The sequence below is a fragment of the Balearica regulorum genome, chromosome 12 (genome assembly GCF_011004875.1).
Source record: "Balearica regulorum gibbericeps isolate bBalReg1 chromosome 12, bBalReg1.pri, whole genome shotgun sequence".
NCBI lineage: Eukaryota > Metazoa > Chordata > Aves > Gruiformes > Gruidae > Balearica > Balearica regulorum.
In genome coordinates this window covers 23,055,932-23,069,569 of record NC_046195.1, presented here as the reverse complement: position 1 = coordinate 23,069,569, position 13,638 = coordinate 23,055,932, and the positions used below count along the sequence as shown (strand labels likewise).

The following is a 13,638-nucleotide window of genomic DNA, read 5'->3' as shown; positions in this document are numbered from 1 at the left end:
CTCCACCGCGGCTAGTCAAGCCAAGGTCATTTACACCAAAAGCGTGCAGCACCACAACAAGGAAACCCCGCTGTTCTCATGGGGCGAGGAAACGTGCCTTTCTGCTCCACCTGCCCGACGGTTCTTACGGGTTTTTCTCCCGCTGCCCAGGTTTTTGAGGGAGCCCCTGTGCAGACTCGGTGTGGGTTGGCCGGGCTGTGTCGGCACCCGGGCGCGTTGCAGGGGACGTTGCAGGGGACGTGCACGGCCCCGTCGCTGCTCGGACCCGGCGTTTGCATCGACCCGCTCGGGAGGAAGGGCCGATACAGGGACACCTGAACAGCCTCTGCCAGCCCGTGCCATTGAAAGCCTGTGGCTCCGTAAGGTTAAAGTGCGTAACATTCATTTCACCCACATTTAATAAAAATGGGGAATCCTTTTCCCAAGCACCCATTTTGCATTGGCAGCTGTGCTAATTAGCAGTGAATAAAGGGCACTTAATGACTCGCCTAGCAGCACCTCCCTGCCTTGCCACTTGCGTACAGACTTACATGCTCAAATGACAGAGAAAATTGGAATTTGCTGCAATTATTTCCAGTATGTGTCCCTTGTGGACAAATTCAGCTACGTGCAACACCATGAATAATTCCATTTCCCTACTCAAAGCAAGAAGGAATATAACATTTAATTGCCAATTAATCTTGAGGCAACCAGAAATACAACCAGACCCTGGATAATGAGCCCGGAGCGCTGCAAACGGCAGCGGCAGAAGAGGGTGCCGACCGTCTGGGATTTGCCCCAGCACGGCCCTGGTGCAGGGGGGGCTCTACCCCTCGGTCCCCCCCGAGGCATCGCCCCTCTCGCCCCACCAAACACGGTCCCTGGTGCTGGCTGAGCTCCATCCTGCTCCAGCCCTTCCCGCTGCCTGGAAACCTTTGTCCCCTTCCCAGAGAAACTGTACCCACGGCCGGTTTATAGACATTTGTCCTTGGGCCAGCTGAATGCTTTACCTTCATTCCTTTCCCTTGCTGGTATTTAAAGCCTGAGACACTTGTGGGCAACAGTCGCGTTTGCTAAAGTGCCTCGGTCAGGGCGGAGAACCAGACCCATCACCTGCTTGGTGTGAATTTGGGGAACTGGCACACCCACCCAGTATCGGATCCAGAGAAAGAGGCACAAGGGAAGTTATTCATTTTATGATATTTACCACGACGAGCATCCTGTGGGCTGCCCGCATTCAGGGTTGCCTCACCCGTCACTGACGAGGTCTGGCCAAAAGCCATCGTTCAGGCACAGCCACTGTGTTTGCAGCAGCGGGGTGACTTTTGCTCGGTTCACCCGTTGGCGTCCTCCTCCAACACAAAGCAACCCTGACCTGCTGGCTAAACCGGCACCGGTGTCCCCGAGCTCTCAGGCGGGACCTGCCGCTCAGCGCCTTCCGAGACGGCCACGAACCAAAGTGTAATACTTAAACGCAGAAATAAACACGCCATGCGGGTTTCTGTCCGGCTTTCTGGGCTACAAGAAGTGATCCGGTAACAGGAGTGGCTGACGGGGGTGTGAGAGCACGGCTCGGGCTCGGAGCTAGGCAGGGGTGGAAACCAGAGGGCACCAGGCTCTCCGGAGCCAGAGGCTGCTCTTATCTCCCCGGCAGCCCCCAGCAAATCTCCTCCCGCTCCTATCGCCCAGGCCCTGCTGTCAGGACAGGGATGTCCTCCTCACCTCCCCGGACGCCAGCGAGGAGCCGCAGGGCTTTCCCGGCTTCCACTGGCATGGGTGAGAGCGATGGCTCTCAGCCTCCACGCAGATTGGAGTTGCATTTGTCGGAGTTCCTCGTCTCAGCACGGAGTAAGATAAGTGTCCCCAGCCTGGCTGGGGCATCGCACGGAGGCATCTGGGCGCCCGACGGGCTCCAATGCTCCCTGGGAGCCATCTAAGGACACGGCCAACCTATCTTCTCCGCTCAGAGCTGGATGCAGCTGTAAAACAACAGGCACATTTAAAAATAACCTCTGTGTAATCATCAATTAATTTACAACCTGGCAACAGAAAAGGATTCTGGTTCTAATTAATTCTGCCCTCCTTTAATTGAAGAGAGCTGATTGCCAGTGAGATGTTTGTTTATGCTTAATCTGTTCCACCTCTGTTAAAAATTCATCTGATAATGGTTTTAACATTTAAACTCTACTGGGGTTATTTGCATTTTTGCGTCCAGCGAGAACACGACTGCTCACAAAGGCAAGACATGATTTTTCTGGTCTCCGTGCACTTCGTGTTGGAGGAGATAGATAGAGGCTCCTTGTGCTTCTACCGTAAACACATGAATCACTCCAGCCTGCATTAATCTCGTGCAGTAAAGATCCTTTAAAACACAGGAAAGGGCTGGAGTTTACGTTCATGCCTTCTCTGGGAGCCTCTGCCTGTGGATTTACACATCTGTGATTTCCTGCCATGTGAAAGTTTTGTTCCCCTTCACGGTTTGGCAGGAAATGTTTGTATTTCCAAGAGGCGTTTCCTGCCCTGGGCTACAGCCAGAGCATTTATGTCATTTTTAATCCAGGATTTTAACATTTATTTGCGGGCTTCCTACACATCCAAGCGTTTATTCTGGTACAACCTTGGCCATGCCGCGTGGCTTCATGGCTCTCATCACCAAGCCCGGCACGGAAATTTTCCCTTGACAAAAATAGCCGGAACCACACATCGCTTCTTGAAGAAGCCTGACTAATTATTTCCTAAACGCTGAACCGCCCAACAGACCTGCAAATGCAGGAGGGTCGCGCAGCCACCAGAAAGGAGGATTTAATGGCTAAAAGCGTCCCAACGGCCAGCGGTCACCGTCTCCAAATGCCGGTTAACCAAAGCCAACGCTCCTGCCCTCTCCGGAGCGGGCGCTAGGAGGAACGCGGCTGGCCGCAGGACAAATACCAATAGCTGAAAGGATGAGAAGGGGTGTCCCAGGCTGCCGAGGGGGACCGGCACGGGGGGGACGAGGCACCCTGGGCACCGGCCGCCCGCTGCCCTCCTGCCCATCCCGCTCCAGCTCGCAGCCCTCTCCTGGTTCAGTAAACCTCCTGAGGCTCTAACGTTTCTCTCTGGGCAGACATAAAGGATTTTTTTTGTCCAAGCACATGAAAAAGATAAGGTCAATTAATGATTAACATGCTAATGTCAATGACATCTGATCCCCTCATTCTATTGCTTTCCCTATCAGTGCCATTAACCCTCGCAGCCCACGGATTTCTGCTTTCCAGGGAGCTGCCCGGTGCCGTGGGACGTATGTCTCCGAGCGAAGGTGAGAGGAGAAGCCAAGCGAGTGCCTGTGGCACGGCCGAGCACCACGGCCGCAGCCGGGGCAGGCGACTGAAGCTGGAGGACACGCTGCAGGGCTGAGGTTAAAACAGGATTGACTCGCTGGAGCATCTGCTCAGACATACCCAAAGATGCTGGGAACTGCTCTTTTACCTGACTTCCTAGGGTGAGCCCAGGCTTGCTTCAGACGTTTTGCGTCCTGGGATTTTGTCACTAAACAGCTTTCTGATGGTCAGAGAGCTTAATCGCTTGGTGCTTCCTTCTGGCTTCCTTTTCTGAATTACACCTTACTTCTGAGGCAGGTCCCTCCGCCCCGCGCCACCCCCGGCGTGCTCCCACAGGCGGGTGCCGGTGGTCCCTTTGCTGGGCGATGCTGCTGCCTCCGACAAGCACATCCCAGCTGGCGTCTGTGCCGGTGAAACCTCACCCGGCCCCTTGAGAGCCGAATGCTCTGGATGTTTATAGGAGATTATAACATTCCCACTTAATCATCGACTAGCCAGGCTAGCCTTGCACAACTCGTGTATAAAACGCCCCCTCCATCTTCCCGCAGACACAGTGCTTTTTAGTGGGCTGTCTGGTTTGTCCTTCCTCCCCCATCACTCCCCTCGCTGCAGCCGGCACCAGCTCCCAGTTCGGCAGCGCCGCCAGCACCACGCGCCCATCGCCCTTCCCCGTGCCCGAACCCCTGGCTTGCCCCTGGCACCCAGCCCGTCCCACCCTGGGCGCTGCTGTGCCAGCGCCGGCCGCACGGCCCTTCCCGGGGTCCCTTCCCGGGAGCAGGACGGCGTCGCGCCGACGGCCAGCTGGGAGAGCGCGGGGCACGACCTGCCCCGGAAAAATTAATTGAGTGTAACTTGTCTTTCAGCACGGCCAGTTATTGCTGGCGCCCAACTCCAGACTATCCGGGGGGGACCGAGAAGTGAAAGGTGGGGACAAGAAAAATAAAGATTGTGTCTAAACTCGGTTAGAAAAAACATCTCCAGTTACTGGACCCAGAAATGGGTCATGTTCTTACGAGTCCTTTTCTTCGTTTGATGGCGCGGCTCCGCAGAGACCAAGCAGACCACGCAGCGGTGCGCAGCACGCCCCCCGCACCCCCTCGCACGGTGCCATTCAAACCCCCCTAGTGCACAACGCGCCCGGCGACGCGGTGCTGTGCCTCCTCGCATTGCGACCCGCAACCCGTGGCAGAACCGTGCGCACCCGTTTCTAACCGGGGGACGCTGCGTCAGCCCCGACCAGCGCTGTACGACGGGAAAGTGTCTCCAACCACGGCAGAGGATGGCGATGGAGGGTGACGCATCACTCCTCCATGAGAGTGATGATGGAGGAGCCGCCCGCTCTGCAGGTAATATTCCTTAACTGAGAGCTGGGTGGTTTTCACACCCATCTCCACAATTATCACCATGTCCTTAAAACGCAGCGTGAGCCCCAAACAGCGCGCACAGGCTCTCGGGGCGCGTAACCGCCGAGGACAAAACATTCAGCTTTCAGGAGGGGCAGGACGGTCGCTTACCCGACTCGGAGCTCTCGCAGTCCTGCGGGTTGCACTTCTGGGTGCTCTCAGGCCAGGGCTCGTGGTCGCAGAGGCTGCTGTCCTCCTCGGCCAGCCCCGTCTTGGTGTTGATGCACTTGACCTGGCGCCGCTGGATGCCCCCGCCGCAGGGAGCCGTGCACTGCGGGAGCGGGGCAGCCCCGTCAGCCCGGGGTGGGGGGAACACCCATCCCTGCGCCCCACAGAGCCACCCCCCAACGCTGCGCTACGCCGGTAGCACCAGACCCCGGGAGGTTTTTATTGCAGTAGCCCCCAGTTTGGTTTTGAGGGTTGGGTTTTCCCCCCCGCCATCCCTTGCATTTTGTGCAGAAGCCCCGTGGAAAGGAGCAGCGCGCTCCCGCCCGCGCCCGCTCACCTCTCCCCAGGAGCCCACCACCCAGGTGGTGCAGGGGTGCGTGTTGCAGGGCCGCGTGGCGTTGGGCCGTAGTGCCTCCTCGCAGCGGCCCAGCTCCGGGCACGTCACCAGCCGCTCCTGCTCCCCGCCGCCGCACGACTCTGAGCACTGCCGAGACACAAGCCATCGAAAGGGGAAGCCAGCGGCGCAACGGAGAGGCAGACGCGCCCCGTGCATCGGTGTCTTGAGGAAATACACTGCAAACCCACCCTACAAATGCACAAGGACACGCAAAAACCCGCTTCCCAGGCAGAGCCCCCGCTTCGCAGCTACCCCTGCCATTAGCGGGTGGTTTCCTTCTCGGTGCTTGAAACTGGCTGGGAGATTCCCAGAGGCAGGAGGATCTGGCAGACCCGCTGCAAATATCTGCTTAAACGTGGGAGGCGTGTGAAGAGGCAGGCTGAGCGCGCTGCCTCCCCGCCGGCAGTGATGGGGGGCTCCAGCGAAGCACGTCGCTGCAGGCAGCTCGCCCCCCGCCCCCGGCCACACGCTTGCCCAGCTCTGGGCAAGCAAACGCTGAGTGCTGGCCGAACGTGCTTCCAGGGACAGAGAGGAAAGATTACGCGGGTGTGAAACACCCCTTCACAGGCACGCATGCTGCGTGTGCCCAGCCAGGGTCGGAGCCCTGCGGCGACGCTCGGGGGTCAAGCATTCCCCCTCCCGCTCAGCCCCCTCCCCGGCAGCCCCTACCTCTCTCCAGGAGGACGTGTACCAGGCCAGGCACGGCGTGCTCTGGCAGGGGAGCTGTGCCGGCGGTTTGTAGAGGACAGCCTGGCAGTGGAAGGGCCGTAAGAGCCTCTGGTCTCTGGTGTCGATGCAATGCACGTCCCGAACCTTCATCCCCCCGCCGCAGCTCCTGGAGCACTGGGAAACGACAGGAGCATCACGCCGGGAAAGGGTGGCAGGGGCTGGGGAAGGGGGGATCCCTCCAGCAAAGAGAGGTGACCCCAAAGACACGCTCTGCCTTGGGCAGGATTGAGCTGATGATACTCAACCTCTTGTCACCTCTTCCTCTAGTCCAAGCTAGAGAACAGTCCCATGCAGCTCTGAATCTGTCACAACCATCCCTCGGTTGCAATATCGGCTTCCAGTTGTAACGGAAACCAAGTTTTTACTTACAACTGCTATTTCCCAGCTGCGCAGCCCAGAGCTGGTGCCCACCCAGAGCAAGGCGGGTCGTTCCCACCATTGAACCTACTGGCTTCACCCAACTGCAAACACCGCCTGGTAGCGCAGGTCGGCAAGAAAGTTTTCCAGAGACTTTCAAACCTCTCTTCATTTCGCTTTTGCAAATTCCTGGCTTTTTAACCAGCCCAAGAGCTGGAAAAATGAAATTACTATTGTGGGGCGGAGTAGTTTAAACCCTGTGGCAAGCACAAGCCTTTACCCTCTGCCTCCCTGCACCATGGGCAAGAGCACACCCCGAGGTCGGGTCACCCTCCAGCCGCAGCGCGGGCATCACCCGCCTTCATTTTTCTGGGGATTTTTCGGGACCCTCCCTACCGGCTGCGCACCCGTTTACCTTACTCCAGTTCCCCACGCGCCACGACGAACACGGTCTCAGGGAACACCTCCGAGCAGGGACGGGTTTGTTCGCAGCGGCGCAGCCGTCGTCGCTGCCGGTGCTGCAGCGCACGGTCCTCCAGATCGCGCCCACGCCGCAGGTGGCCGAGCACTGCAACACACGAGGCGGATTCCTGCTCCGCTCCTCTCCGGCCAGCCCCAGCGGGGCTGTCCCCTCATCCCCCTGATGTCCCGGCTCCCTGGCTGGCTCTGGCCAAGGACGGAGCCCGGTGGCCCAGCAGAACGGTCCCTGGGGACTCAGCTCCGAGCGCATCGGGACGGGTGTCAGGAAAACAGACGTGCGGAGGCAGGGCTGCGGGACGATGCGGGGAGAGGAGCTTTCCCCGAGGCTGTGCTCAGCACCGCCTGGCAGGGGACCCAGCCCCACGGAGAACTCCCCACCGGCTCCTCTCCAACCAGTCCCGCATCAGGCAGCCCTGGGTCTGGGGGACGGAGGAGGAAACCCTCCTCCACAGCCCCTGCAGCCGTTCCTGGCTGGAACTGGCCCTTCTCTCCCTGTGCAGCTTGTGGCTTCCAGAAGGATTCTCATGCCGCGACCCCGGCACTGATGGCCATCGCCCCCCCGCCAGCCCCCAGCCACGGCTGCCCACAGCTCGGTGGGAAATGGGGCAGCACCGGGGGTGCCTTCAGCTTTTTTATTGCTAGGTCTCTCTTAATCAGCACTAATGACTTCAACGTCTGATTGCTGTCTCAGAAAGCTCCATTTCATGCCCTTCTTTCCCAGCACTGCCTGTCCCCTCCTCTGTCAGTGTTAAACGCTCCGGTAAAGGTTTCTCTCCACCTGAAAGGCAGTGCCTCTACCTCCTCTTTTGGATCCACCCCTCGCTGCCCACACTGATCTGATTTATTTCGCAGCAGCCTTTCCATCTCAAAAGCCTTTGCAGGGCTTTCAAAACGCACCCGTGTGCCTCCAGCACGGAGCTGCCCCCGGTCCCGTCCCTGCGGCAGATTTCCCCCCCAACGCCCCAGCTCAGGCGATGTTCAAAGCCCTTTTATAAAACCCACGGGTGGGACGGCATTTTTGCTGATACTGAGTATTGTCCCGACAGTTCCTGGCTCCTCTGTGCCGCCTTCTTGAAAGGCTCCCCCAGCGCTCAGTCTCCGGTGCTCCACAACACCGAAGGCTTGTTATTTTTGTGCTTTCTGATAAAAGCTCGTTACTGTGAATTGCCACAGCCATTTGTCTGTCACTGCAAAGGCGACGCAGCGAGCGGCCCCGGGATGGCTAGGCAGTGAGAGGACAGCTGGAATTGCTGCTCATCCCCGCTCCCTGCTTTCAGCACAGCCCCTTCCCTTTGCTCGTGCGCAGCCTTGACGCGCCTCACACTTGGCATTTAAACCTCTGTCGTTTCGTGGCATATTTTAAGGTACTCTCTCCTACGCAATGGCAGGAGCTTGCTCCCGTGCCAGGGGTTCTCCCGTGCACGGGGAACCGGCCCTCCTGGAACAGGGAGCTGCGCCAGGGCACCAAGGGGGGGCTGCCTGGAAACGTGCCTGGACGGGGTGAGCCGGGCATCGCAGAGCACAAGGAGCTGCCACCATAGCTGGTGCCCGAGGGAGCGGGACAGGACGGAGCCGGGGCACGGGCTGCTGACCCACGCCAGGGAGCGGGTCCCAGCCACCGCGGCCCACGGCGGGACCGGCTGCGCGCCTGCTGCGCCCCACGGTGCCGGGGGCTTTCAGCGTTGAGCCAAAACGCAAAAATGCCCGTGTGAGGCGTGCACGTTGTCTGCACGCAAACAGCAACGCCCCAGAGACCAGCCAGGAGACGGACAGGTCTGTCACCACCGCACCGGCCACGTCATGCTTTTAACGGCACTCAACACGTACCTCGCTCCAGTTCCCAACCTCCCAGCTGGGCAGCGCCGCCGTGGTGGTCGACGGTGGAAGCAAAGCCTCCTCCTTCTCCGTCTCTTCCTTCTCCCAGAGCGGTGGGGGGGCAGGGGTGGGCTGGGATAGCTCGTGCTCCCCATCACTGAAAGCAAATGTCCCTGGGGCTGCCCACGGCGAGCGCTGTCCTGGCACGGTGCTGCCGAGCACGGCCCCGCGGGAGGTCTGCTGCGCACGGGGCGATGCTGGCTCCGGGTGGTGGGACACCCCCATGGTCCACGGGGACAGGGAGGGCGATGCTCCCGCTGGGTGCGTGGGAGGGCTGTGAGCCGGGGCCGTGGGCACGGCTGGCACCAGGGCATCTTGCTGGGTGAGGCCGCTGGAGGTGAGCTGGGTGGCCGGCCCGGGCACGGCGGGGGACGAGGACACTGCTGCTGGAAAGGCTGTAGTGGCCACCAAGGCGGTCGAGCTCAGGGATGTGGGGGTGCGGGGCTCTGGCTGGTGCCCTGCCTGCCCCGCGGGGCCCCCGTCAACACCCGCGGGATAGGGACTCGCTGCGGGATGGGTGCTGCCAGCACTCCTTCCCATCTCCCACGCCGGTCCCTGCGGGGTGGGGAAGAAAAGATCTGCCCTCTCTGTCCCATGGACTTGTTCGTCGGCCGCCGGTGCTGTGTGTGTGCCCACCGTCCGCTCCGGCGCTGGCATTTCTGCCCACCCTTCCTGCTCCTCGGTCTCGGGGGCAGCACTGTTAGCGCTACTGGTGATGACGAGACCCATTTCCCTTGAGTCTTCACGGCCTCTCCCTGCAGAACTGGCCACGTCGTGCTCCTCACTGCCAGCGTTACCCGGCCCCTCTGTGCTCGTACGCCCCTCGCCACTGCTCCCCAGCTCTCCCAGACTGTCGGAGGCGTCTGCGCCAGCGCTGCCCCTGCCAGCAGGCAGTGGGGGGGGGGGATCGGCCGGGTAAGGAGCCCGGGGAGCGAGGCCATGAGCTGGAGCATCCTGCCCAGGACCGGTCCTCGTTGGAACAGCTCCCCAGGGTTCATCCGGGGGCGGGTGGTCGTGGCTGTTTGCAGAATCGTGACTCGTGGTGCTCCAGGTGGGCAGGTGGTCCTCAGAGCGGGGCACAAGCATTGCGTCCTCCTCCTCACCCGTGAAGTCGGGGATGGCGTATTTGGGAGCGGCTGTCCCCGCATCCTCAGGGACCACGCTCCGGAGGTCGTTCATGGCTAAACCCCCAGGCTCCGTCTCTCCTTCGCCATGCACAGGAGGAAAAGTGTTTGCTTCGCTGGTCACCAGATGGTCCTCGCTCGCTGCTCCTCCCGGCATGGCAGTGTGCAGGACATCAGCGGGCAACTCACGGGACCCCTCCACATTGTTGGTGCTCAGCTCTGGCTTAGGCTCCTCGCCTTTGGTCTCCTTCTCCGTGAAGGGATAGTAAGACAGATCCTCGTGGAAGTTGATGAAATTATAATCGTAGTAGAAATCGTCAACAAAGACATTTCCCTTTCTGGCTGAGAAGTCCTCTTCAGTGATGATATTGACATCGTTGGACTCCGGAATACTTGGAATTAAGGGGTTAAATTTAGCAATGTGGTTGCTGGGGATGTAATGGATTTCATTAAATATCTCTCTGCTGGAGGACCCACTGCCAGACCAGTCTGTGTTGGTATTGTCTAATTTCTTCTGGCACTGCGGCAAGGAGCAAATAGTTTCCGAGCTGGGTCTTTCTGCAGGGTCACACGCGGCTCCAGTGCTGTTGCTGCAGTAAACAGGGCGCCTCTGTGTCCCGTTTCCACACGTCATGGAGCACTGGGAAAGGAAGAGAGATGCAAACGTCAGGGACGGGAGCGCGGGTGACACAGGCTGCAGCAGGAGGAGCGGGGAAGGGGCCGGCAGCGGTGCCACAGCAGCGCCCGCTCTCCCCTCCGAGACGCCGAAGCGGGTGCTCGACCATCCCACGCACCGCGACGCTTTGGGTGCAGGGAGAAGGGGCTCCACATCTCTCTGCCGCGCTCCCACCACCCACCTGTGTCCCGAGGCGTCACCTGTGCCAGTCTCAGCTGGGACACGGGGTCCCCGGTGCCAGGAGGCAGGAGCAGGAGATACCGGTCACACCGCTAAGCAGTGCTGTTACCGGCCAGATCTACCCCCGGCGCTGTCTCCCCGTGAAAGACCGTCCCAGCGCAGGGCTGGCAGTGCAGGGTACTTTGCTCAGGGTGATCCCTCACCCGCGCTCCAGCCAGCGACAATTTTCCCGGGAGACGGACATTGTGAAAGGCATTGGGTAAGATCATCTAATAGGTCTTTCCTATGACCTATCGCCATGAATTGCATCTCTTCTAGAAGAGAAATTTTTGAAGCAGGGGATAATAACATGGGTGTTGTCCTAGTAGGGAAAAGGCGGCTTTGTTGAGGGCACCCCCTCCTCCACCATAATGGTCTCTTTGAGATCGTTCAGTATAAAAGAAACCCACAAGCTGGAAAGAAGGACAGAAAAATTTTCTGCTGGATAAGTAAATAATAGCGCTATAACATCACATGTGGGCTGCACAAGCCATGGGCCGCTGGAGTTTGCGGTGACAGATGCACAGAGCATTACTCATGGAGATCAAAGTGCCTTATACAATCCAGCCAACAAGAACAAATGGTCAACAAGGCAAACAAACCTAGCGGAGAGGATTTCTGCTGAAATCGCTGCTATTTGGATAAAAACAGATGTGCTGAGCCAAGGGTTTGCTGCTGTCCCGGTTTTGGCTGGGATAGAGTTAATTTTCTTCCCAGCAGTGGCTGTAGTGCTGTGTTTTGGATGTAGGCTGAGAGTACTGTTGATAACACACTGATATTTTGGTCGGTGCCGGGTGATGTTTACACCAAGTCAAGGACTGTTCAGCTTCTCACCCTGCCCGGCCAGCGAGGGGCTGGGGGTGCACAGGGGACACGGCCAGGACAGCTGACCCCGACTGCCCAAAGGGATATTCCATACCATACGGTGTCATGCTCCATACGTAACTGGGGGGAAGCCGGCTGGGGGTTCAGACCGCGGCTCGGGAACTAGCTGGGCGTCACTGGTCTGCGGGTGGTGAGCAACTGTGCTGTGCATCACTTGTTTTGTGTATTCTTGTATCATCATTATTATTCTCTTCCCTTTCTGTCCTATTAAACTGTCTTTACCTCAACCCACAAGTTCTACTTTTTTTCCCCCAGTTCTCTCCCCATCCCACTGGGGAGGAGCGAGCCAACGCTGTGTGGTTGTTTTAGCTGCCGGCCGGGTGACACCACGACAGATGCACAGCCACCAGCCCGCGGGAATTTAGAGATGAAGGTGGACAGGCATTGCTGCTGGGCGGGCTGGCCGGGAGATGTGCTCCTCAGCCAGTATATCCTCCTGTATTTTGAGCCTTCCTCGGCTTTGCTCAGTCCTCACGAGCGCCAGGTGCCTGGATGGGACCTGCCCCGCTCCTCGTGCTGGTCTTGGTGGGCTCCCGGGTGGGTGCCCACCCTGTGGGACGTCTCCTCCCAGGCAGGAGCTGTCTGGAGGAGATGCTGACCCAGCAGCCAGGTCCCCATGCCGTGCCATGCCGTGCCATGCCGTGCCATGCCGTGCCATGCTGGCCGTGGCCTCCCCAGCTCCGTGTCTCCTGGGCAATGCCAGGTAGGAGCAGAAGCGACTCTGAGGACTGTGCCCGGCAAGAGGGACAGTCCGTAACATCCCATGGCCACCACCAGGTATTTCCACCAGCTACACAATGCTGCTGAAATAAAACATTACCGCACAGTAACATCTGCGGGAGGGGTGCAAGCAAGCTGCTTCATCCTCCTGGGATGGCCAAAGCAGGGAAAACAGGTCAACACCCGCAGCACGCACCTTAAGCTAAAATTTCTCAGCAAATGCCTCCAGCTCCATCCAGGAGATAAATCCCAGGTACTGCAGCTCTTGCAGGGAAAAGGAGGCGGCTTATTTGCCAAGACTGGGTTATCAGGAAAGCCTCCGGGACACAGATAAGGAATGGCTGTTAGGAGTCTCGTGGAGGAACACCCAGAGCTTGCTGCAGGGCTTAGCATCAAGCGCCGCTCCCGTTGGTGTATCAATGGATAACAAATAATACTTCTGACCGCACTAACAACTTCTTTGGAAAGCCCTTAAAGCTGGACATACACTGCTTTAGGGTCCTTCTGAAGGCACTAAGTCCCAGTGTTTAAGCACTTTGTTGGGCTACCCAAACTGCAAATAACCCCGACGGCTCTGGGGGTCCCCGGGGGCTGCCAGTGCCAGGCAGGCGCCTGCGCTGCCCTGCCCGAGGGTCTGAAGTACAAAACCAGCAACAACCCCGTTATTATGGAAGGACAGAAGGACCGCGATTCTGGGAAGCTTCCAAGCCCCTCGAGTTTCTCTGCTTATGGTGGTGGTAGAAATGGAAGGAGGCTCTTGCTTTAAATGAAAGAAGGACAGAAAAATTACAGACATCTGAAAATCCTGAGCGCATTTTTCCTGGGCTCACAGATCTGTCGATGCCAACACCGCAGAGGACGACTGCGACGGTTTGTGCTGGCTCTGTGCACAGCACAGACCACGGGCAATTCACGATTTTCCCTTTAAACTGTTGCAGCCGTCCGTCTCAGCCCTGCATTGTGGCTTTTGTGGGCCCCTAGAAAAATATTTCTAAATAGCTCTCATTTAGCAATTTTCTGTTCACATTTTTAGTCCATTTGTTTCTTAGCAACAAGCTCAGTTCCCAGGGTCTCTCATTTCTCTCCTGATACTTGTCTTCACGCTGAACACTTTCTGAAACCGCCGCTTAAATTAGGAGTTATAATTTTCTGGTTAAAACCCTCAACCTGCGGTTAAGCTGATCCACAGAAATACAAAGATAAATAAAGGCTACGCAGGGCGTCCACAGACCATGGCGTTTTTGATCTCTCCCTCTCTTTAGAAGAAGTACCGAAAAGCGGCTCGCTCCCCCCTTCCCCGGGAGCATCG

General features: G+C 58.4%; 1 protein-coding gene across 2 annotated transcripts in view; it reads right to left on the bottom strand.

Moving 5' to 3' along the window:
• The window catches only part of ADAMTS7 (ADAM metallopeptidase with thrombospondin type 1 motif 7), a 53,582-nt gene that overhangs the window by 7,374 nt on the left and 32,570 nt on the right, over nucleotides 1–13,638 (bottom strand). For both annotated transcript variants that reach the window (XM_075764538.1, XM_075764539.1), the window contains 5 exons: nucleotides 8,658–10,469; nucleotides 6,766–6,918; nucleotides 5,934–6,107; nucleotides 5,205–5,351; nucleotides 4,811–4,970 (listed from right to left, as the gene is read on the bottom strand). In XM_075764538.1, the coding sequence (XP_075620653.1) occupies nucleotides 4,811–4,970; nucleotides 5,205–5,351; nucleotides 5,934–6,107; nucleotides 6,766–6,918; nucleotides 8,658–10,469 (2,446 nt within the window). The remainder of the gene's footprint in view (nucleotides 1–4,810; nucleotides 4,971–5,204; nucleotides 5,352–5,933; nucleotides 6,108–6,765; nucleotides 6,919–8,657; nucleotides 10,470–13,638) is intronic.